Source organism: Vicugna pacos, chromosome 18, assembly GCF_048564905.1.
Source record: "Vicugna pacos chromosome 18, VicPac4, whole genome shotgun sequence".
Taxonomy (NCBI): Eukaryota; Metazoa; Chordata; class Mammalia; order Artiodactyla; family Camelidae; genus Vicugna; species Vicugna pacos.
The window spans coordinates 23,760,935-23,786,779 of NC_133004.1; the positions used below are offsets into that span (position 1 = coordinate 23,760,935).

Consider the following 25,845-nt stretch of genomic DNA (forward strand, 5'->3'; position numbering starts at 1 on the left):
CAGAAGAGATTAGCCTTGTCCTCTTGTTACTGCAGTACCTTCGGCTCCTCTGTGTTAGGGGGGACAGGCAGCACGGGAAAACGTTAAGTAAGGGCCTCCCCGGGCGGTCAGGCACCACTGTGCTGAGAGACAAGCAGGGTCTGCTCTTCTGGACACGTGGGTCACCCAGCCACCACACAGTTCAGCGTGAAGGGCCACTGCAGTACATGAGGCCAGTAAGTGTGGCTCTGCCCAGCTTCAGTGAAAAGGCAGGCAAGAAAGGAGGCTGGGCGTTGATCTTCAGTATTTTCTTTTCCTACAATCCTTCAGTTTAAAATCTCTGCTGTTAAGCAGGAAGCACACGCATATTCTAAGAAAAAACAACTTGCTGCCAGCACGTGATTGCTTTCCGTGATTGCTTTCCGTGGAGAAAGAGGGAGGAAGCATCAGAGTGCTTTATTTCAGGCATCACAATGATTCCTCCCCCATCTGTACTTCTCACGGTTATATACACCTTTACAACCATCTATAAACTGCTGGATTCATTTGAATAACAAAACTTTAAAAAATGCTCCAAATCAAAGCCATCTTGCTTCCATTATGTACCGATTCGACATACTTCATCATCATCTGATTTTATGAGCAAACACTAAAAGGAGAGTACAAGAAAAGTGGACATTTCACATTTGCTCTAATTTCACATCCACATGGTAATAAACTTTCCCCTTTATCATAAAACTGAAAACATAAAACACATTCTGCTACTACATCTACGTCTCTAAACCTCCCAGCATGTTAAATTCTCTTCTATTTCAAGCAAGGAGAACAATATATGCTGGCCACCAACTAAGTTCTAGGAACTATCAAAGTCCTTTTCATCTCATGCAGTCTTTATCACTTTCATGGGAGGTGAACAGTTCCGCCCTATTTTACGGAGGAGGAAACAATTTGTTCAAGAACATATCACTCCTTCTTACAGCTTGTCTCCTCATCTACAGATTAGAAAGAACATGGCGAAGTCATCCCAGGAAGACCTAGATTTCTACAGGAATCTCATTCAGACTCAGAACACGTGTGTCAAGAATGAGGCCGCCATCCTCTACAGCAAACTGTAGGCAATTTTTTCTTTTTAACTCCACTACTTAAGAGATTAGCCAAAATAAGTTATGTGCTCATTTCCTTCCTCTTTCTAAGAACTGAAGTAAACAGAAAATAACCTCTCCCCAAAACCCTTCATAAAAGGTTATGGGTGGGAAAGGGGAAAGGCTTGGTGGTAGAGCACATGCTTAGCATGCATGAGGTCCTGGGTTCAATCCCTAATATCTCCATTAAAAAAAAAATTAAAACATAAAGCGTTATCTATAGGAGACTTCAAAGTGTCTTGCAGAAACAGATGACAGTTACTAAAACCAAAGACAAAAGTCTGATTTTATGCTTTCTGCAGTGTAATAAAAAATAAAAGCAGAGAGTATTTTTAGCTCCTTCCAGCCTAAAAGCATTTGACCAAAGGATCTTCTCTAAGTCTGGTTTTCCATGCATTGATGAAAACTGACCAAGGTCATAAAAGAAGGTAAACCATTTCCTGAGCAGAGAGCCTAGGACATAAAGGAAGAACACAAGCCACATAGCCCGGCATCAGCAGTGGTCTCATCCCAATTTCCATCGCTCAGCAATCTTAGGGCTTTCATTCTGATGCCAAAAAGGAAAAGAGAAATATGGGAGGTGCTCAGGCCTTGAAAGAGACAATTGGCACCATGTAAATTCCCGCTGGGACATTCTCCTGGACAAACAAAATTCACAAAGTATCCAGTACTGCATTCAGTCTGTGTGTTCTGCTCAAACACCAGCTGTCTCAGGATCTTCTCAACAGTTGACTCAATAAAGCTTTTCCAAAAGGCATGCCTAACACAGCCAGATGCTAATTTAGAATAATGCAGAAATAGGTAGAGTTTATCTCCCCTCAAGGTTAACTTTTTAAACATAAATCTGATGAGAGTAGAACAAAATATATTTGCATATGCAAGTAGTCTAATGCCCATTCAAATTTATATTAGGACTATGCATATTTGGTTAAGCTTACACTGAGAAAAGCCTGGTGCCAAAACCAACCAACCCTCAGAAAAATGTACAGATTTTTCTAAGATCAACCACTTGAGATAATGTTGATGACAACTGTGGGATGTTTTTCTACAAGGGCAGTCTTGGAAAAAAAATAACAAAGGTTTAAGGTCACAAATGAAACCTGCACGTAAGTATGAGGTCAGTGTCAACACAGAAAGAGACATCGAAAGAGGCAAATGCTTTTCCTACTTCCTAAATGGGTTAAAAATGGACGACTGTACTAGACCAAGCTATTCCAATGCAGAATAAAAATAGTCCGTATTTTGCATTTCAAATCCTTCTGGAATTTTTCCCCCTAAAGATGAAGAAGATATTCTTCCTTTAGCGGATGGGGAAAAATACAGCAAAAAATCAAATTGGGCAAGAATTTTCAGTGCAATATCACAGAAGGATTCCTGAATCCTCAACTATTTTTGGTATGCATCTAGGTTTCAGCAAAAAATAATCGCAATGGACTCAAGCCCCAATTCCAAGTGAAGTTGTATGTTTATTGTTCAGTTCTTCTAATAATCTCGCACATAATTAGCGATACTAAATTGATCTAGAAATGTATACAGTCTTATTTAAGCTTTTAAATCAAAGCTTATTTTGACTACTCTTCATTTGGGTCACAGAGATGCCTGATAAACTAGAGACAGCCTATATCTAACCCAGTTTTTGTATCCATCACCTGAATTTAGTAGGAGCCGATTTTAGTGGAGAAGCAGGATTGTTGTTTTGAATATTTAAACATGAATAAACATCTCGCAGTTGAGAAATACTGTTGAACGACAAACTTAATATCACACACACAAAAATGCAAGGAAAGGCCATAATTTAAACAATTTTGAGTGTCACTTGCAGGTTCCACGGTTGACGACATAAGCTGCCCTTCCAAAGATTTACAAAGGTAAACACTGCCATCAAAGTAAGAGTTAAGAGCTAAGAAAATCTCATTTTGAACTGGCTACATAGCGAGAACTCAATTTCTAGCAGAATTAATTTTCAACGCAGAAAAATTCAACTTTAATTTTCATTCTACACTACATTCTTGCTCAGTTCTCTTTGAAAGACGTTTTGAAAAGTCAAACACATTTACCTTTGAACTTCCATAAAAGAAGTACAAAGATTTAAAGAAATAAGAAGCCACAGTCTGATAAAATTCACTAACTCAGTCTGCACAAATTCCAAACCTGTAGGAATCCAGATGTTTAGAATTAGTATCTGTCTCTGCAGCATGTCACCTAAGTACAAGCACTGCGATACTGGAATTTATGCAGACTCTGAAGGAGACAGTAATCTTACAGGGTTCTGACAATACTGATAGAATTGTACAGTGCTGCATATAATGTAAGGAAATGATGTAACCAACTCAGCACTGAAATAGTTCTTTCTCTCAGCAGTGGTGATCGATGTGGCTGCCCTGTTCTGTCTGGCTCGCCCAGAATCTCCCAGAACCAACCCTGTGAAGAGAGCTGGGGGTAAAGATGAAGGTTCAGGGCTCTGGCCCAGAGCCAAGTTGTGGCCAGCCTGAGGATCACATCCATAACTTCAGTCTCAGCTGTGCCAAGAAAGCACAAACCGCACTTTGAAGTAACAATCCTGAGATTCTTTGAAAATGCTCTGAACTTAGACTTTGCTCTAAATCACACTGACTTCTTCCAGCAATGAAGGTGTCTGAGCAAGCTTTTACCTCACTGGATCCATTCAGACAAGCGCTTGGGAAGCAAGGACAATCAAAACATCTCCAAAGATTATTTTAAAAGCCAGTTGTGTAACCAACGTCTTCTCAGGAAGAACATTATTTAATCAGATAATAATGCAGGCATAAATAACAGCCTCCCACGTAAAGCTCGCAGGGGTAAGTCAGATGTGGCTGCATATACACACACATACACGCAGTCACCCCTGCAGGTCATTTCAATTCTGAAACTGCCAGCTCTTTGTCTTGGAAGAGAGGTACCATCTTGGGTAATGTTTTCTTTCCTTTTTTTTTTTAACACCAATATATTTAATGTATTATTTTTGAAAAGGTCAATTTCTATTTTTCAAAAAATATCACCTGAATCACCAGAGATGAGAAATATTTTATCTAAAAACACTCAGACCTCCCAAGCATCCCTAACTGACAACCCAGATACTGGGCTCTTTCACAGTGAGAGAATGTTGCGGGTTGGGACCCTGATTACTTACTTGTTAAAAAAAGGTTCAATGAGTTTTGATCTGGCAGACACATGAATTTTTGGAGGACTAAGAAAAGAACCTAATGAAGGAAAGAAGCAGAATATTATATATGGTCAAGTAGACAAAGCCTGAAAAATAGATTTAAATCAACAGTATTGTTCAGCAAGCGTAAAAGGTACTCATATGGGCCAGTACCAAACCATATCACAGGTGAGCGGTGATGGTTCCTCTCTGTGTACTCTCCATCCCATCACCCCAACCTCCTCCGACTCCAACCTCAAAACCCTCCCACTTCTGACTGGGTGAGTAGATCCCAGGGAAGGGGTAGACACGTAAGATCCACGCTGGACCACTGTGTGTTTGACAGAAACATGTATAGTGAGTACCTAGGTAGTTTGCCATGGAGATGAAACACAGTCCTGTGATGTAAGCATCATAGCCTGCCTCGTGGAGCTGTTCATAAGCTGTGGTATAACTCGGAAAACCTTTCGCACTTTCTAAAGAGAAAAAAGAAAAAAGTTTTCCCAAGGACATCACAAATCATGAAGACTGATAGGCACACTGCCCTGCCAAACCCAAATGGCATTAGTCTGCACTGCAGAAACATCCTAAATAAGCAGGCAAAAAGGCTATCTATTTCTTAATTCTCTCCACACAAGACCTTACAATATGAGACAACAGAGTCACTGAAAATGAGGGCTTTGGTCTAGACTAGTGAAATGCCTTACCTACATTAACAAAGACTCAGCCACAGTCCTCCTCACGCCATACTGGTGGGTGCTATTTACAGCCTTGCAAGCTTGCTCTGTGACAATGACTGGGATACAAGAGGTACTTCAGACTAATAATTAATAGCATGGCTTCTGTCGTCCCGCTGTCTGAGTTTGAATCTCTGCTCCACCATTTATCTGCTTTGTGATCTTGGGTCAGTCACTTAGCCTCTGGGCCTCCATTTTGGAAGGAGAGAGATGACAATCAAAGCTCCCTCACTAGGCTTTTGTGAGGACCAAATGAGCCAATGGAAGTAAAGCTCTTACACAGTGCTTGGTACAGGGCAAACGCTCTGTAATTGTTATCTATCAACTCTCGCCAAAAGCAAAAGACTCCAGCCGACACTGGAAGCTGAATGTCCCTTACTATGTCTCCAAGCTTACAGATCTAAAGATGAAAGCACAACTAAGTCCAAAAATAGATCAGAATTTGCTATAATGCTGCCCTTGGAACATGGGGACACTTCATAGGAGAGACCATTTTATAACATGATTCTTTGGTCACACTGATAATACACTGATTCTGAGAGAAAGAGGTCTAAGAAGAGAAACCTGCTTTAGAATAAATTCTCTACAAGAATATTATATGGAATTAATAGAAGAAAACTGTAACTCATAAATAAATATTTCCTAGAACCATTCTGAAAATAAGTATCAAAAAATCAGAATCAAAAGAATGAGTGGAAATTAATCATGAAAAGGCTATAATTGTTCTTACATCAATACAACGCTCTTTAAGCAAGAATTCTTTAACCTCCATAAGTATCAAATATTAGATTTTAAACTTAAAAAACATCTTTTAACAGGATAGCCAACTAAGAATTATCTTCTACTCTACCACCAGCTGAAAAACATATTTTCCAAAATCAATTATTTCTATTATATTGCTATAGAAAAGGTCTAAGTTTCCACACACCCTCATCCCCGCCCTGCCTTTCCCTTAATTCCTTTTTTGGACTATTCTAGAAAGGGAAGCAAATAACTATAACCTTGGCTGCTTCAGCACCTTCCATTGTCAATTTCTGAACCATCAGTCCTACCTTCAATGTCTCAGGAAGTCTGCAGGCCACAGCTAATGGAATGCTAATTACAGTATCAGCGGCACAAGTAGGCCAAGAGGAACCAAGGAAGTAACACCTGGAAGGTTCACCAGATACCTGGGCTGGGGCCATGGCCAGACATGGCAAAACTTCTCTGCCCCCAGGAAACATTCCTCCCCATTCTGGTTTTCCTCACGGCTGCTGTTCCCCACCAAAGCCACTTCTGAAGGAGGCAGGGGTGTAAACTCTCCTTCCTCATCTGTAAATCCAGTTTCTAGGCTTTCCTGAGACAAAAAGTATATTTTCACCCTACTCCTGACAATTAATCACCAACTCTTTGTCTCTGCTTAATCAATGCACCATAAAAAGAAAGACACATAAAGTTTTGGGCGCATGCCAAGCATTAGGAAAGAAGAGCCCTGAAACTTCAATTGCTCAACTTCTCAGGGAACAGTCTACCCAATCCTACCCACACGAAATATATATAGGATCAGAAGACCATCTTCAGTCAGAAAACAGTACTTTAACACAGGGCATGAGCAAGTTAATTCAGCCAAAATCTATAAATGTACAATTACATAGCTTCTAGAACTGTTTCACCTTTCTTTTACAATATATGTTTATAATCATTACCAAGAGTTTGGGGCTTTTCAGGATCATTTTATATTCTTACCAACTTTAGGAGGGCTGAAAGGTGTCTCTTTTAACCGTTTTTCCAGCTCCGCAAGGGATGTGTTGTTAATGATATCCTGCAAACCGGAAGCAGTGAATCATGAGCCTTCATCATCTCAGTGTAACACGTACTAAAGACAGCCACTCAATGTCAGGACAAACAAACAAACAAAAAAAGCATCTAATACTGCCCCCTTGTGTTCTTAAAAAAAACACAGGGGTCGTTTATTCAATGTGAAAGGGAAACAGTAAGTTTAATTTCCACCATATGGAAAGTATAGCCATATGAAAGGTTTTTACAGGTATGTTAAGTATCTACAGACCTTTGGCCATAAAGCTGCACTGTTCTGGCATTCATTTCACTCAGTTATGTAAGTCACTTCAGAAAGTAGCAAATGATTATACTTTTATCTGAATTCTCTTGATTATAAAATATATCCAAAACATACAAGTAAAAAGAAATGGAGAAATACGTGTGTGTAACCTTTTCAAAAATACATTATATAATTTTAAAAATGTACATTCAGAAAGAATAAAGGAGGAAAAAAAAATTACACAACAACCCGAAGACAACTGTTCACATTTTGATATATTAACTTTTAGTCTTTTTCCAATTTCTCTTTCCCTTTTTTGTTCTTTTCTTTCTTTCCCTCCCTCCCTCTCTCCTGGATGTATTTTTAAATGACATTTAAATAGACAGAATTCCAAAGCTCTTGTAGCAATTCAGAAAATTTCAAACTATAGTTTATCAGCAATAGTTCAAGTTTTAAAAATACCTTAAAAGGTTGTGTGCTGGCCATCAATTTAGTATCCAAGAGTCTAAAAACAAAAGAATTTTTAATAAAGTAAACAAAACATGTAGCAATGTTCAAAATGTATTTTACTCAAATGAATAGCTTACTGTCTTAAAAGTGGACAGGGGAATTAATAAGCACATTAGCCAGTCTGACCTCTTCTATGTGAGACTGAGGACTCAGTCCCCTCAACGGGCACCTCACTAAGGGGCTGTGGGAAAGTCCATACCCAGAGCACAAGTTCTAGATTTACTTGCACCCTGAGAGGGCAAGTCAAATATCCGAGTATGTTTTCACACAGTTCAAACACTGCCACAGGTCTCACATTTCCGAGCTGTTACCACCTCCTACTGCTACCCGGATCTGTATGACGTAAGTTCTTGGAGGGTCAAAATCTGCATTTGGTAGTTTCATGCTGTTGTGTTTTCTTACTATTCTGTTTCAGAGATTGGAATACTACAAGAAAAAGAGAGAGGCACTGATTACGCAAACTTTGTGCCTTCTCACAAAATGTGAGCACTTTAGTTAACTGGACAGAAACAGTCCGGCTGAAAGAGCGACTGCTGCACGGGTCCTCAAGCTCTGACCCTTGCTCTGTGGGCTGCATGTGGCTGACATGTGACACAATACTGACCGTGAAAACACTAACAGGTAAAGGCACTGACTTAAAGTTAAGGGAAAAAATTCTCTAGCCTGATAGTTCTTGACTTGACTACAGAATACTCTCAACTGGTTATAATCAACTATATCCAACTATACATTCAACTGTGTCCAACATTCAACTGAATTCCCTCGAATGGACATGTCAGTGCGACAAGGTTCACCTGACACACAGGAAACGTAAGAGCCAACTCAAGAAGACCTTACCAGTTCCTCAGACAGCGGGACGTGGGATGAGGGAAGAAGAGTTGCTATTTTCACAGTCAGTTCAAATTTTGATTTTTAACTTTTAACAACAAAACCAATCATCAATAGTAAAAGCAAACCATCACAAAGCCGGAGCTATTACACCATTTCCTAGCTTATGCAAACTGGACTGTCATCACGATCTAATGGTTTTAGTAAGTTACTGTGTACCTATCTGTGTTATAAATGCCATGACGACTGTTTTAAATGAAAGACAAATCCTCAAAGAAAGCTTACCTGGGGAAAACACATGTTGTCATCTCCTTAAACTCATTTAAGTCCTAAGAAACAAGAGAATGCCCTGTTATGATTTTATCAACACACTCAATGTTTAAAACATAAATATTTCAAGTTCCACAGCTCTCTTCTCAAACACCGATACCTCACACAAGCCCTTTAAGCTAAACTATCAGGCCCATTTCTTGTTAATAATTACTTTTTTAGAATATTGGGAATCATATGACCTGATATTAAATTTCTGCATAACCAAAACAGACAAATCTGAGTGTGTTATGGCTGAAACAGGAGGGGACAAAAGGTTTCCACTGTGTGGAGAAAGCTGTCAACAACAGCCGCATCACACAACTCACCACAGTAGGGGGACTAGTAGAGCTATTCAAATAAAAAACGGTTCGTGCAGGAAGTGGACACCCTGTAAACCAGGTTATACTTTTAATGGAACATCTTTCAAACATTGGTTAAAATGGGCACTAAAACACACAATTTCCAATACACATGACTCTCTAACAACTCGGAAAATTGCTAAAGTGGTACCAATAGCAAGTGCCTGAATTAGACAATTCATTTCCCAAGTTTATTTGATCAGGAAGTCTAGCGCTCAAATGAGACTGCACTCCTTTTAAATTAATTCATTTACATGCGTAATTGCCACAGTGCACTGCGCAGTCATACTCCTGACCCTGCGTAACTACACTTCTCTGCAGCGTTATTCATGCTTCATAGGAAACTGCCATTTCTGATTAGCTTTTCAAATCTGTAAATACAGACTGTATTTAGCTAGCCTGAAATATATACCAGCTTTCCAACAGCTATCATTAGATTAATGAACAATACAGGAACAAGTGGTTTCCGTGCTAAGTCAAACAAAAACGCGATGAAGACTCCGTAATCCCTCAATACCATTACAAAGCCTCACAAGCAAGGAAAACTAAGAGTTATGGCAACTTCCAGGGCCAGCAGATAGCAGAGTTCCAGACCAATGCCTTCTAAAAGGTCATGCTGAAGTACCAAGGAGACTTTTAAGAAGAGACTCACCCCTAAAAGCCTGCTCCAAAATATGGATTCTTGAGTATAATTTTCTATGCAACATTTGATACCAGTGTATGAAAACGTTCTACCATTTTAAATAGGTGTTCTCCTTTATTCTCATCACTTCTTCTAAAGGAAGATGGAAGAAAACCATTTTCTCCCTCTGACAATGACATAACACAGAGAAGCTAAATGACTCACTCAGGCTGCCTTTGTAAGAAAGCAAGGGATAAAATCACTTATCCTAACCTACCTTCTACCTTGCAGCATATCATATGCTCTTTCTCATAGGATTTGATTCAAAACTAGTTACGTTCAAGGCAACATTTATTAAATGCTTACATACAAAGCACACAGACAATAAAAGGTTATACTCCTTGTCGAAGGAGCTAATCACCTAGAAGGAAAAGCAGAGTAAGCTGTAGAGATAAAATTTATGCAACAAAAGGGGTACGCAGTTCTGGGGGAATTCAGGGGAAGGAAAGATGGCCTCCTGGGCAAGGGGGCAGGCAGGGAAAGCTTCCCGGAAGAGGTGTAAGCAGGACCTTGGTAGGACAGGTAAAGCCACACACAGCAAGCACTGAGAAAAACTAGAGAAAACTCATGTTGGAGGAAATTATATACCAAAACCACAGACGTGTGGAAACACAAAACGCTTCCCAGGGGAAAAATGAGCCAGTCTGGCTGGGAATGAGGACAGGAACGAACGGCAAGACTCGTCAAACCAGCACAAACCAAGACAAGAAGGCTGGGTCAGATCACAGGAAGCTTCATGTGCCAGGCTAAGAAGAATCGACTGTATAGAAAAACAAAGAATGTGGGATTAATTCAGAATTTTGAGCACGACCCGTGATGTGAACAGAGCCATACATCAGGAGATTATAAAACTGGCACAGTCGGAAGATACTCATTTGTCAAATCAATATTTAATGTCTCCTACGTGCCCAGCTCTGTTTGGTGTTCAGAACACGTATAAACAAAGTATTAAATACGCTTTCCTCTTTCTTTATTGATAACTTCACTGCTTTAAAGGTCAAAAAGTCGAGATAGAGGCTGCTACTATTCAGCCAATAAGGAGTGGTGATCTGAAATTAACATTTGGTCTTTAGATTTATACAATGCAAGTTCACACCCATCATGTTTGTTTTGAGACTCACAACTATGATGCCTCTGCGTCCCAGACGGTGACAGAGGGACAACCTTAAGGTTGCACAAATAGGACAAGGGAAGAGACAGACCCACTGTATTCAGAATTGGGCTGCGTTGGACTTTTCCAAAGAAAATCAAGATGGTGACGCAACAGTGTCCCATAAGAAACGTAAAGTAACTGAGGTTTTGCAGATGTATAAATGATACTGAATCCTAAATACCACTGAATCCAGAAGTCGTAAGAGATGAATCTGGTGGCCGTTTAAAGCGAGGGTTGGCAAACTCTGGCCTGTAGGCCAAACCTGGTCCACCATCTATTTTTTTAAATAAAGTTTTAGTGGCACAAAGCCACACTGCATTCTAGGGCAGTTTTCAAGCTGCAATGGCAGTGTTGAGAGTCCTGACAGAGACTGTCCAGCCTGGAAAGCCCCAAATATTTCACTACCTGGCCCTTTACGAAAAAAAAAGTTTGCTCACCTCTGGTTTAAAAGATGGGCTGAAGGTGAGACAGGGAGTCCTGCCTGAAGTTCGCTAAACTCAGGATGAGAAATAAGGCTCCTTGCTACTTGAAATGAAAAGAATCCAGATGTGAGAGACAGCCTGGAGACAAAATCGCCAGGATTTTGCAACTGGCCAGACTGGGGGACAGACAGAGAGTCAAAACTGATGTTAAAAATAGTACCGGTGACTGGGCATTATTTACAGCAAAGGAATTGGGAGAAAGAACTGGTTTGGAGACCAAAGGAAAGAAAGGTGGTGTAAGCTACACATCTCATTGGTGACATGTGAATTTTAAACACCACTCAGTCTGAAGGCTATCCAGGTAGAGACGTATAGTGTTCAGTGTGAAGTGTATACCTGGATCTGAGGAGAGATCCCAGCTGGAGATAAAGATGTCGGTGTCTTCAGCTGAAGTCCTGAAGATGGGTGAGATCACTAAAGGACAGAAAACACGGAGAGAAAATAAAGGAGAAGGGAGGACAGAGTAATGAGGGGCAGATGAAATGAGGCCACATGCAGCAAGGGAGTGGAAGAGGAAGAGACGGCAGAGAAGCCCCTTTCCCAAAGCTTGTGCTTTGGTGCACTGAGATGGCTTGGCTCCAAGAGTAAAAACAACACCAGAGTCAACAGAGACCTTGGTCAGGAAGCAGCCTCACAAGAGGTAACCAAGAATTCTGCTGACCTGATCCGGACCAGATGACCTCCAGCACTTCCCACCTTCAACGGCCCTGCAATGTCTAATGTCAGCAATGCTAAACTATGAGACCACACCTATGGCCCAGGAACGCCTGCCGGCACTGAGTGAGCAAACCACTGGCATCAAGGGGAAATCAGTGTTTAACCTTGCTCGGGCAATGGCAGATGACCGAAGATCCCTTAAAATGGCCTAGGGACACCTCTTTAAAAATGTACAACCAAGTGCAGGAGACTGTCTCTCTGGGAACATGCTGCAGACAAGGAAACAGCACCCCAAAAGAGAACAATCTCTCAGTTATAAAGAGTCGGAAATTTTACAACACAGGCTGACAAGTCACTTACCGCAGGCAGAGGGCAGTAGAACTGATGAATGGTGTGCATGACATCCAAGAGCATGTTGTGCCCAATGACAAGTTTTCCCTAAAGAGAGTCACGGTTAGGAAAAGACTTCTTGGTACAAAATTACATTGGGGCTTGAGCGTGAAATGTATGGTTCACTTCCATGAGGATTCTGTACTAAACTTACTTTTCACTATTAAAAAATATATAAAGATATGCAAATAAAGAAATTTGGGCTGGCTTCATCCCTCTTCTGGTGTTAAACCCAGAATGCAAAGTAAAAGCTCCAAATGATTTCCTTTGATTGATTTGTATTCCTCTTGACACCTCAAGAATCAGAAATAGTAAAATTTTCATTGACGAGCTCAGAAAAGCAACCGAAAATGCTAAGTACCTTGAACTGTTGAATAATTTGTGAACAAACTCCAAATATCTATTTTAGGAGTGCATTCTTTAAAACACTCATTTATTTTTAAAAGATAACATTCATAACAATACTAAGAGGTGAAAATAACTAATTTCTAATTATATTAAACAGAAAGAATTTTCGTTTCCTTCATCATGTATGTCAAAATTCATGGGGTATGTTCTTAAATACCTTTTCCAATGAAATTCACTGCTTTTCAACCAGCTAGGTACAATATATGTGCAATAAGTTAGTCAATTTTGGTAAAAAAATTAAACTACCAAAATGGAACATCAGCTTTGGCCTTAACTAGCCAGGTGACACCATCTTTAACATAAAGCATTTGGTCATGACAGTGGAGGTTTATACTATGTCCCAGTGGACCTTCAGAATAACATTCCTTGACTTATAGGGCTAAACATAACTTTTTGAAATAAATAATTCTACACAATATCTCCCAAATCCAATAGAGAGACCAGCCGTCCTTGTGGTTCAGTGTTTGGGTACATCTTGAGTATCTACACGATGCTGAAACACCAAGTACTGATTGAAATCATACAGAAGGTGTGGAAGGAACCCAAAAAGGAATACAAACCCTACAAGACGACCCCAACTGTGTTATAAATGAATCTCTTAACCACACAGAAGGAGGCTGGGAAGAAACAGAACTCATTATGAAAACAGTAAATAGTAAGAATTGTACTTCCCAATGTTGGAGGAAAAAAAGTTACAAATAAGAAAAGAGAATGGGCTGAAAAACTCTGTGGGACTGGACTGGAATCTGAGGTATATCAGTATAAAGGCACATTGTTTTATATACACATATGTCAGACACAGAAGTATCAATATGCAAGGTTACACACATGTAACATTCTTAACTCCACCCAGCAAGGGGAACTAGAAGCAGTTAACAGCACAGCAGTGGCCCAGCACCCGATCTTGGTTTTTAAACACCATTCTCCAAGAAAAGGGACCAGGACTCCTTGGAGAAGTCGCTGATTCCAGAGCTAAGGCAGGGAAAACATAAGATCGGTCTAGAACATCCTGTGATGTGAGAAAGGAAGGAGGTGCTCAGAAAAGGATGGGGCTGGTCCCCAGGACCTAGGAGCCAACCTGAAGAAGCTCCAATGGTCAAGGTGGTACAATCTGAGCAACAAATAAACGATGAAAATACTAGATCAAGATCTAGAGAATAAAATAAACTTCCCTGAGTCCAAAATAAATAAACAAACAGGGGAGCAGGGACAGCTCTTCCTGATAGAATTCCAAGAAAAAATGGAGAAACGAAGAGGGAGACCCATCCCTAGAATTCCACAGTGATCATGGCTGCAGGCAAGATGCACCGATAGATAGGCACTAGGTGAGCAGGCAAAAGTTGGGAGAAAAAACAGGATTATCATCATCTCAAAGTGTGTTCTCCAAAATATTTATTAATCACAAAGGGGGGAACAGTAACTTTACAGTGCACAAATCCAGCAGACACGCCTTGACCAAGCAATCAGGGTCAACACCATGAACCGCCCTTTCTGCAGCCTTCCTGCCCAAAAGGCGTATCCTCGATCCAATCACAAGAGGTCAGGCAAACCCAAACTGAGAGACATGTGACAGAGTCATAATCAGTGCTCTTTCAAAAAGATCAGGGTTATAAAAGACAAAGAAAATTACAGACTGTGTAAGACTAAGGAGAAATAACAAGTGAGTGCAATGTGGAATCCTAGACGGAATCAGGAACAGAAAAGGGATTTAGAGGGAAAATCGGTGAAAGTCACAAGACTGTACCAATGTTAACTTCCTGGTTCTGACAATCATATGATTATGTAGATATTAAAATTAGGGTAGCTGGGTGAGGCATACATGGAAATTTTGTACCAGTTTTGCAACTTTTCCATGGGTGAAAAATTAACACAAAGTTTTTTAAAACCAGGGAAAACAGATCTACTACAAAGAATGACGGGACAAGAATTTAGTCTGATATGAAGAGTGTTTACTGTTCACTGGCTTTTTAGAGCTTATTATGGTAGTATTTTTGAGGTATGTGACTTTAAAATTGTAAATGTCCGGATCACTAATAAACAGGGCTTTTCTCACAGCACGCTTTGTGATGTGAACTACCAATGGTCAGCAACATACTGTGAATTACTCTGCAGAAGAAAGACAACAGAGAGGAAAAACAAACAGAGGCACAGCAAGCTAAGGTATTTGAATTTGTACAAGGCAACAAATGTCCCAATCTCGGAAAAGCCACCTAACTATCATGGTGGCCAAAGAGAGCTCAAAGCCAGTTGACATCCCCCACCTCGGTATTTAAGGGGCAGTCTCAGTCAGATCAACCACCAGCTGAAGCCTGACAGCCAGCCGTGAACACTGTGAGCAAACGTGACTAGAAGCTCCTCTCCGATTTCAGGGATATCTGTTATCTTGGCCACTTCTGGAGAGATTCACACTTTTGTTTTCCTCCAGGCTCATCCAACTTTCTATTTGTTCCAATGGCCTCACTCACTTTAGGGAAAGAGATCCCGGGGAGCCAGCCCTCCTCTTTCATAGGAGCTCTTTAACTTCCACTTCACCCCAGCTGAGGCGCCTCCCCTCAGGTGCTCCTGTTTGACAAGTCTGCACCTAGTGGAGAGACAACCACGAACTTCCAGAGCACGGCCTTAAAGCTTCCCTGGTGCCAAGCTCAGCATCTAAGAGACACGATGACTCCTTCTCCCTAGACCAACGACTCAAAGAAAAGAAAGTCTCAGACTCCAGGCAAGTTAGCATCCAAGCAAGCTGTCTGACTTGGATGCTTCATTCACAAAACAACCAGCAGCAAGACCCAGTTTATCTGTGCAAGAGGTGAATGCCTCTTTTCCGAAAGGACTTACAAAACAAAGAAAAATGTCTGTCATGTCTGTCACAAAACCCTCCAGCACATTTACACAAATGCTTTGACACATTTTAAAAATGTATCTATCAAATGTTATTAAGGCTATGAGATATACAGTTCACTTATGCAGAAGAACTCAACACAAATTTTTTTTATCCTCTAGATTCTCCTAATTAAGGAATAAAACACCTCAAACACTGGATTGTTTCTCCTCATATTCTCTAGTTTGTTATTCTACTTATTGGTTTTGACAGTAATGAACACCAGTTTCATGGAGCCACATAAAGCCATCACGCTATAATCCTCCTCTGCATTTTGCAAGAAATGCTTTTTGAAAAAATGGTTTGGATATAATTCAGCAAATATGATGTTACACTTAGTGCATTATAACAACCATCTGTCTTTATGAGGTTCTAGCTTCTCCCTCCAGACCAGGTAAACATTCCAAATGTGACCAGATAGTTAATTTGCAACGATAACTAAGGATTTCACCTTAAATATCATGTTCAGGAAATTAGTTAAAAAGTCTGGTACACTTACCGAATTAGCAATGGCATGGATGACTCTAGAAAATCCCACAGCATCATTCAGTTCTTCCTAATTGAAAAACAAAACAAAACAAAACCCTATTGACATGCACATATTCTTTATTTGAACGGGTTAAAATCTAGACACACAAAAAAAGCACTGACATTTTTATCGCTTTAGTTTTCCGTGCCAAACAACTGTATCTGAAATGATCTACCCACATATCTCTCTTCTGTTTTAGAAAGTGGAATGAGCAAGTGGCCAGTTATCCATCAGTTAGAAAATAACAGTGCTAGCGTTTACCTATCACTTCCCATCATCCGTTGAAACTGCTAAGTCTATCAAGCTGCCTTAAACACAAACTTTTAAAAGCTGCCACCTGCTGGTCAAATTCAATACTGCATTAAATGCCAAGGAGACCCATCCAGTTGGCTGCCAAATGGAGCATTCTGATTTTTTTTTTTAGCTGGTCAAATGCAATTTTATAAAATTTTATAGCACAGCACTGAGACTCATTCTCATTCCATTTATTCTCTCCTGTTTTCTTCCCAGTAGTGCTTAAATAGGCTCAATTTCTCTCCTATCTTGAAACCCCTTCCTTAACTCTAAGCTCCACACAGCCACTATCCTCTTGTCTCTTCACAGCTAAATTACATAAAGACCACTCCACTCATGAGATCCAGTTTAACTCCCAGGTACCTGCTAGCCCTCTGCAATCCACCTTCCCCCGCACTGAAACTGCTCACCTCTTTAAACTACTCTCAGTCTAACAAGTGTTGGCAGGGATGTGGAGAAATTGGAACACTTGTGAGGGTGTAGTCACTGTGGAAGACAGTGTGGCAGTCCTTCAAAAAACTAAAAATGGAATTACCATCTGACCCAGCAATTCCAATCCTGGGCACAGACCCCAAAGAACTGAAAGCAAGGACTCAGAGAGATACTTGCACAACCATGTTCAGAGGAGCATTAGTCATAAGAACCAAAAGGCAGAAGTAAAAAAAAAAAAAAAAGGGCAAAAGTAACATAAGTGCCCATCAACAGATAAATGGATAAACAAAATGCGGTATATGGGATATTATTCAGACTTAAAAAGAAAGGAAATCTGACATGCTACAATACAGATGAACCTAAAAGACATTATGAAGAGTGAACTAAGCCAGTAACAAAATGACAAACACCATATGACTCTACTGATGTGAGGCACCTGGAGCAGTCAAGATTCAGAGACAGAAAGCAGAATGGTGGTCGCCAGGGGCTGGGGCTGGGGCTGGGGGAACGGGGAGTTACTGTCTAATGGGTACAGAGTTTCCATTCTGCAGGATGAAAAGACCTCTGGAGATGGCGGTGATGACTGTACAATGTGAATGTATTTAACAGTACAGAACTGTAGGCTTAAAAATGGCTAAAATGGTAAAAGTTTATGCTACATATTTTACTGCAATTAAATTTTTTTTTAATTTTAAATAATATTTTAAAAAGAAAGAAAAGAAGAAAAAACCTACTCCCAAGGCTAAACCCAACGGCCACATCTCACTCCTTATCCTACTTCTCTGGAGCATCAGATACGGTCAACATCCCCTGCTTCGAACACTCTTCCCTCGGCTGCTGGGTCAGCAATGATCTGACACATTTTTCTACTTCTGTGCATCACTTAGATGCCAGCGGTCTTCAGGATCCAACCCTGGGCCCTCTTCCTATTTCTCACACTAGAGGTGTTCTCATCCAGTCCCAGTCTCTCTGCCAACGACAACCAAGTCCAACCCTCACCCCTCCTCTGCGCTCCAGCGCGACAATCTGCCAACAGGACACCAATCCTCGGATGTCCTGAACACCTCCAGAACCTCATCAGGTCAAAAGCAAAATATAAGTACTGCAGGTAGACAGCTCTGCCGTGGTGCTGTGGTGCCCTGGTGACCTCGCACATTTGCAAACAGGCTTGAGATGTAACTAACCTGCATCTCGGTGGAACACCCAGGAGAGGATGGGAGGCAGAGGCTTGTAAGGAGCTGCTATGAGGCCATCTCCCACCTGCCTCCCTCTCTTTCCTGGGAGGTGAGACAGTTTCTCACCGCCTCCCACATTCTGATGAGGCACAGGGCTTTCGGCTGCACTACCTTTTCAAAATAGTGCTACAGAGTATAAAAGCACTGAGCTTAGAGTCAGCCCTCAGTAACGGGTACCCACAACCCACACTGCAGTCACCTGGCCCTTTTTGTTTCACTGTTGCCTTTTTAGGACAAGGACCACATACAGCTGGCACCTCTGGCTGACCTGCCTTCTCTACCTAAGTAATAAGCTGTCTAAATCTGACAGTGGCCTATGGTGTCTTTCCTGGCTGAATTAGTCTGATATGGTCCTGCTTTATGTGTGCTGAGCATCCCCCAACCCTCACCCACACCCACTCCTATCCCCTCCATGGGTATCCCCCCACCAGTGCCACTCCAGCCCCACATGAGTGGACTGACATCAGTCTACCCAGCTGTTCCAATTTCTGGCTTGAACATCCTCCTTTTTCTCCCTTCCTTTCACCACCCACATCCAATCACAAACTCCTCTGATTCTACCTTCCTAAGTATTTCCATAAATTGCTACTAGCAATCCTGTTCCAGGGCAGCACCATCTCTCAGCAGGTTACTCGGCAGCTTAACCAGTCTCCACGCCTCCAGTCTGACTCACTCAAATCCATTCTCCAGGTAACAGCCAGGGTGATGTCCCAACAATGCAAGCATGACCACGTCATCCTCATCTGTCGAATCCTACCTTCTAAACTTTGTTTTCGGAAAACTAGCAACTGTGCCTGAAGTTTGACACAGTGATGTCAGTTAATGGGCAGGGAAGCTCAGTGACACACAATCTGAATGGTAATCACTCATACCTTCCCCAAGGCTGCTTCACATGAATGAAGACTGGTCAACCATGATGCCAGCCTCACTTTGTTGGCTACATCTGAACACTCAACCCTTAAGTTCCCCTCATTCTCTTCTAGGTTTTGCTACCAATTCAAATCTTCTATGGCAGAACAGTTCCATTACACCGAATCCAACAGAGGACCTACAACTCTGTTGCCAATTCTCACCCAGAGGAAATGAATGTAACTCCCTCACCTGTTCCTTGGCCTGTTTCTGTTGCTCTCTTCTCTTGCGTTCCTCTTCATCTACTTTGCTGATAACGATATATCGCTCTTTCTAGAAGACATAAAGCAGATACACAATTTTCTGGAAGCTTCTGCCCTCCCCTCTTCAACAATGCAGATTCTGCTACCATTAGAAGTTACAATTTTTGTCACTGCACAGTCTTTCATGGGCTAAACACACTGAAAGCATTTTGAAATGACACCAGGAGTTGAGTTCATGCTTTACACACCAAAATTCCACCTCTGTGTTTCCAAGACATTTTTCCCGTGGCTTATTTATTAATTCGCTCAACAGATGTCAGTTAGTATCAACAGACTGTGAGAAGACACACCATAATGAACACTAAGATGCTTCATTTGAACTGAATTCCTAAATGGCTGGTTTTATAATAAAATTTCTATATACCCCATAACAATACTGAATCACTGTTGTACACCTGAAACTAATATAATACTGTAAATCAACTATACCTCAATAAAAAAGTTTCTATATCGTATTTCATTAACATAAGAAAAAAAATCCCAGATTTTCCAATAACTTGTCAGATAACTACCACCTTCTTTCTCATATATTGCATTTTGTATCAAACACACCACAAAACCTCTTACTTCAAAGTTTGAGATTTATCTTCTGGCAAGATTTTTTAATTTACCTAATCTCTTATTTAATTAGACATCTGACTTAAGAACAAGAATTAAATTCTAAAATTCTGCAAAAGGAATCCACCATCAGCCCACCAGTACCCACAACAGTTTAATACGTGCACCCTGGGAGTACATGATGAGAGCTATGCTTATGCCCCAGATTCTAAAATTTAATTTTACTGGCCCACATAATAGGAAGTGATTATTACATGCATACCATTGCAGCTTTCTGTGATAATAAGAACACATACTAACATTTGCGTACTTTCAAGTGTACAAAGGATGTTCACTTCTGTTTATCTACTTGATCACTACTTTTTAAAAAGCTGTTGAGATAGTACGGGTCATCATCACCATGCTCAGGCCCAACATACAAATGAGGAAAAAAAGGCTTGAAGGGTGAAATGACTTGCCCAGAGTCACCCAGCTCATACGAAGCAGAGCCAGGAAGTAAGCCCTGATTTCCAACCTATCAATTTTATCAACTTCATTTCACATTTACATATCGTTGCATGGGGTGTAATGTGTTTAACGCTGGCCTTGGACAATTCTTGGGGTTACCTTTTCGGTTTCTAAAGTCTCAACATGAATGCCTTTGGGATACCTAAAAAGAAAGGAAAAAAATCATGACATCAGTAGATGAGACAATGACAGCTAAAACCCTAAGTGTTTTAAAAGCAATGATATAGCTATAACTTAATTACATAAGTTTTATTAAATAGGTAGTAATTATTACTCCAAGGAAGACTTTAGAGTAAACCTATTCCATAATATTTCAGGTGCTAAATGTTTCCTTACCTCTGCTCTTAAAACACAGGAGTGTATTTGATTTCAAATTAATTTTTTTTTTTACAACTTAGGCATTTTCTGAAATGTCATGCAGCCCATAATACAGTCAGCTCATTACCACAGAGTCAAGTCTTGCTTCTAAATATAACAATGCTTACTTCCTAAGTGAAATCTTGAAGGCCTTTTTAGAAGGTATGCAGCATACACAGAGGAGGTCTGAGAAGAATATCTCTGTTGTAATCTGCTTAGTAGTTGGTATCTGCCAAGGAGAGGAATCTGGAACCCGGATGGAGTACGTTGTAAGGATAACATGAGAGGAAACGAGCCTGGTCAAACAATAATGGCCCTTTTCCTATTTTGGTCAAATTAAGTTCCCAGTGTACATGTCCCTGGCAGATTCTAACGAAAGAACAAGAACCTCAGAGTCAGATGCAAACATCCATCTGTCCAATCCTCATATTCAGTTTGAGGGTTACAGAGCCACTTGAAAATGCAATGCCACCAGTGGAAACACCTCTAGAAAATTTACACACAAAATTTTGGATACTGTTTCAGGGGACTCACAGACCTCCTGAAACCCTCCTGTGGTCTAACCCCTGCTTTAGAAAAAGCATTCACCTGAGTACTTCCCAGGTCTTAAAACCAAATCTTTATCGTATACCTTCAAAGAACAAAAACACCACACATGCAAAAGTTAATGGACAGGCCAAAGTGATAGTTAAAAGAAAAATTTAAAGGCTTTATAGTATCTACTAAGAAGTAATAACAAAGGAAATCAGTGAAGTAGGTATCCAACTTAAGAAATTAGGAGGAAATAATAAATAAAGCACTGCCCAAGAACACGGTACAGTCAAATCACCAAGAACTGCAGAATGTCAAAAAATGAAATAAGAGAAAAAAAATTACATTTAGTTTTTAAATCCTGGGTCCCTCACAGAGCTCTCCCATATAATATAAACACTTACTTCCAGCTCAAAGTCTGATAAATTAGTTTTCTTTGGAACCTATAAAAACAAATGAAAAGATAATGATTTGGGCTCTTTAAAAGAAAATTAAACTGATCAAGCACTGGTTAGGAAAGACATTTAATTTTTAAAAGAGACTTCATTAGAAGTAACAAGTAATATGTAAACAAAAACAGGTAGAATGTTTGAGGTGGGAGGATTCCTCATCACTTTCCTTCATCAAAATGTTCTTTATGATTATTATTACACTGCTTTTATAGAAGAGGTAGAAGTTCTTGTCTAATGAAAGTATTACTTCCATGGCTCTATAGAGAGAATTCTAAGTTGACAGATGCATTTAAAACACTTCTGGGAAGCTAGTCACAAAGGAAAAGGAAAGCAGGCTGTTTACGTTACTGACTCTTTGAAATATTTTTTTTTTTACTGCAGAGGGAAATTAGAAGGATTAAAGGAGCAGTGACTTCTGCTCTTCAGAAATCTTTATGTATCAAGCACGCCTCATACAAGTTATGCCACTTGAGCATAACTTAAAGCAAAGTTGCACAACACTTCTCTCCCCGCATCCTCCATCCCCAGGACAAAGCACTCACTCAGTGCATCAACATGGTCCCCACTGTGTTAATGCTAAAGTCAGTGCTTAACTGGGGAATACACCTAGAATAAGAAGGCTTTTATGAATGTGTTTTTAAAAGACCAATGGGGCACATGCCAGAAATCATCTACCTTTCCAAAAAAAGAAGCTGTGAAAACATTCAGGGCAACTAACCCAGTACATGGCTCTAAATCCAAGTTCTTGTTTTCTTCACTTTGTAACAAATCTTCTATTTTCTCTCTGAGGAATTAAGAGTGAAAACAAGACCATCAATACCATTAAGGAATGAAGTCATTGACCAACAGAATAATCATACTCAAAAGCAATCGAAATATAAGAACAAATGCCAATGTAATTTTACCAAATCTCATTATAACTTTTTAGCTCAGTAAGACTTAAAAGAAAAACTATTTTGGCATACTCTTTTTGTTATTGTTATTAACGAATTAGTGACAATTTCTCAAAGATTCATCAATACAAGTGACTAACGTTTTCACTTCTCTAGTAAAGCGGTTATACTGATAATGAAACTGAGCGAAACCAGACAATCCTCCAATGGCACATCTGCTTGTCAGAAGCTTCCCCACAACAGAAAAAAAAAATGGATATGCTGCAAACGTCTGCATGGGCCTGTGTCATTCCCCTGCCTTCAGGGAAACTGGACAGGGGCTGTTAGGGCTTTAGTCCACACAGGAGGTCTGCCCACTTGCCAAGATAGCCTCTTGCCTGGTGACACACGGCAAGTCTAAGTACAGTACACAGAACCTGATTTACATCTCCAGTTGTTACACAGACTCAGATCCGCCACAGTTAAATCCTGCCACTCACAACATGACACCTCTGTGTGCACCTCATGTAAGTGGCACCAGCTACACCTGAGATCCAGATGTCAGTCCTGTCTCAACACACACAATTCAACGTGCATTTGGTTTCAGCTTAGGAACTTACACCACTTGGTCAATAAACTTCTTCTGATCCTCAGGAATCGACACGGGACACTTGGACGTGTTCGGAGAAACATATGACAGAGCGCCTGCCCCATTGGACTGTGAACGTTTCTCGTCATACTGCTCTCGTAACTGTCTTTCTTCTTCCTGGTTTAAGTATGGAATTCCTGAACATAATTTTTTAAAAAGTGCATTAGCAGGAGTTAACTGTTTAAAAAAAATTTTTTTAAACAAACCGAAGAGTCTGAAAGACTCAGGAAAGACTTATATTTAACTACAGCTCAAAAAAATCAATGGAAAAAGCAAATGATTTTGAAATGTCCTTGTCTGTTTGTTCACTCCATTCACTCATTCACTCACTGTCCTTTCAGCGCATTTTGGTTTGGCAGTTACACTGTGACAGGCACTGGACCAGGAACAAGGGGGCTCCCAGTAAGAGGCGTCCTGCTCTGCAGTGAAGGGAGAAACCTTAGACAGGATGACCAGAGAAGGCCACCAGGAGGTAGGGCCCGAAGGGAAAGAAGGAATCAGACATGGAGGTGGGGGGGTGGTGAGAATGTTTCACGCACGGAACAAGCATAAATGCCCAGAGGATGGAAATGGCTTGGATTGTTCCAAAAACAACAAGGAAGCTGCTGTGACCAGAATTCTGTGAGTAGGAGGACGGCGTAACATCAGGCCAGAGAGGATGGGCCAAGATCACACAAGCCCTTACAGGCCACAGGAAGAATTCATTTTATTCTAAGAACAGTGGAATGCCATTAGAAGGTTCTAAGCCAGATCATCACATTATCTGCTCCACGTTTTTCAAAGATCATTTTAAAAGATCATTTTGACTCCTGTGAGAGTTGAAGTAGGGAGGTCAGCGAGAAGGAAGTGTCCACCGCACTTGTCCAGGCAAGGGATTACTGCTTAGATCGGAGGTCAGCACACTTTTTCCTAAAGGGACAAACAGTAAATGTTTCAGGCCTGTGGGTCATGTGGGGAATCTCTGTTGCAACTATTCAACTCCGATCTCTGCAACATGAAAAGAGCTGCGCACAATGGGTAAATGAATGCCTGTGGCTGTGTCCCGATAAAGCTCTACTTACAAAACAGGCAGCGCGTCGCAGTGTGTGACCTCGGCATCATCTACAGAGATGGGACAATGATTCCAGAGGTAGGACACTACAACTTGCTGATGTACTGGAGGTGAGGGAGACAGGGAAAGGGAAAATTGAAACGACATCTAATAGATTTAAGTAACTGGAAAAACAGGAGGGCCACTTACTGAAGTGGGGTAAACCAGGCAAAGAACAGATTTGGGGCCCAAGGGACAAAAATCAAGAGCTACCTCCTGGATCTTTTAAATCCCTGAAGTATATATATAAAGGAAGAGTTGCAGACATAAGCCCAAAGCTCAGAAGAAAGGTGTTGAGATATAAACTGAGGTACCAATAGGATGTGGGAGGCATTAAAAGCCATGGAACACTTAACAAACCTTGTAGAATGAACAATAAAATTAGAAAATCACCATTTGTCAGCAATATTATTTGTTTCAAGCAAGAATCATCAATGGATGCTAAGACCAGTTGGTGAAAAAGTGACCAACGTGACCACCACCAGTAGCTGCACAATATTAGTGTACTCAATGCCATTGAATTGGGTACTTAGAAATGGCTCAGATGATAAATCATATGTGTATTTTTCCACAATTATAAAAAAATTTAACGTCATCAGTAATGGGGCCAATCAACGTCTTGTGCCTCCTGACACGATGCCCTGAGCAGCACACACACTCACGTCGGCAGTTTCCCTGCCTGAAATGAACAGATGCATTTGGACTTGTCAGAGGAAACATCAAAAAAGTCCAAACTGAGGGGCATTCCACAAAATAACTAGCCTCCACTATGCAAAAACGTCAAGGTACTAACATCAAAGGCAGACTGAGAAACTGCTCTGGATTTTAAAAGAGCAAAGCGAAATGACAGCTAAACGCAATGTGTGTTCCTAGACTGTGTCTGGATGGGGAGTTGGGGATTACTTTTTTTCTTTCACTACAAGTAGCAAAACTTTTATAAGGTTTGTAAATGAGGTAACAGTACCATAGCAACATCAATTTCCTAATCTGGATGACTGGACTGTGGCTATGTAAGAAAATGCTCTTGTTTTTAGGAAATTCACTCTGAAGTAGTTAGGAATAAAGGAATATCATGTTTGTAACTTACTATAAAATGGTTCAGGAAAAAAATTATATATATACGTACATACTGAGAGAAAGGATGACAAAACAGAGTATAGTGCTAACATCTGGGGAATCAGAGGGAAGGAATCAGGAATCTTCTATGGTATTTTGGCGATATTTATGTAAGTCTGAAGTTATTTCAAAATAAAAATTTAATAATAAAAAATAAATAAAACCATGGAATATATAAGACCCACTAAGAAAAATAATATTCAGAAGCTGGCGAGACCAGAAAGAGCCAATCCAGATGCTGAGGAGTTCAGAGACAGAGGCCGGAAGAAAACCAGGAGGACCATGTGTTCTGGGAGCTAGAGGAGAGCGTCTGGGGAAGGAGGGAGTAACCAGCTG

General features: G+C 40.5%; 1 protein-coding gene across 4 annotated transcripts in view; it reads right to left on the reverse strand.

Annotated features, from left to right (window-relative positions):
* Nucleotides 1-25,845, reverse strand: part of PARN (poly(A)-specific ribonuclease) — a 148,212-nt gene that overhangs the window by 107,251 nt on the left and 15,116 nt on the right. For 3 of the 4 annotated variants that reach the window (XM_015245958.3, XM_006212074.4, XM_015245960.3), the window contains 12 exons: nt 23,275-23,440; nt 22,501-22,566; nt 21,735-21,773; nt 20,542-20,584; nt 19,307-19,387; nt 16,215-16,271; nt 12,403-12,480; nt 8,683-8,726; nt 7,522-7,564; nt 6,747-6,822; nt 4,650-4,760; nt 4,273-4,342 (listed from right to left, as the gene is read on the reverse strand). In XM_015245958.3, the coding sequence (XP_015101444.2) occupies nt 4,273-4,342; nt 4,650-4,760; nt 6,747-6,822; nt 7,522-7,564; nt 8,683-8,726; nt 12,403-12,480; nt 16,215-16,271; nt 19,307-19,387; nt 20,542-20,584; nt 21,735-21,773; nt 22,501-22,566; nt 23,275-23,440 (874 nt within the window). The remainder of the gene's footprint in view (nt 1-4,272; nt 4,343-4,649; nt 4,761-6,746; nt 6,823-7,521; nt 7,565-8,682; nt 8,727-12,402; nt 12,481-16,214; nt 16,272-19,306; nt 19,388-20,541; nt 20,585-21,734; nt 21,774-22,500; nt 22,567-23,274; nt 23,441-25,845) is intronic. The other variant, XM_072942655.1, reaches the window with a different exon arrangement.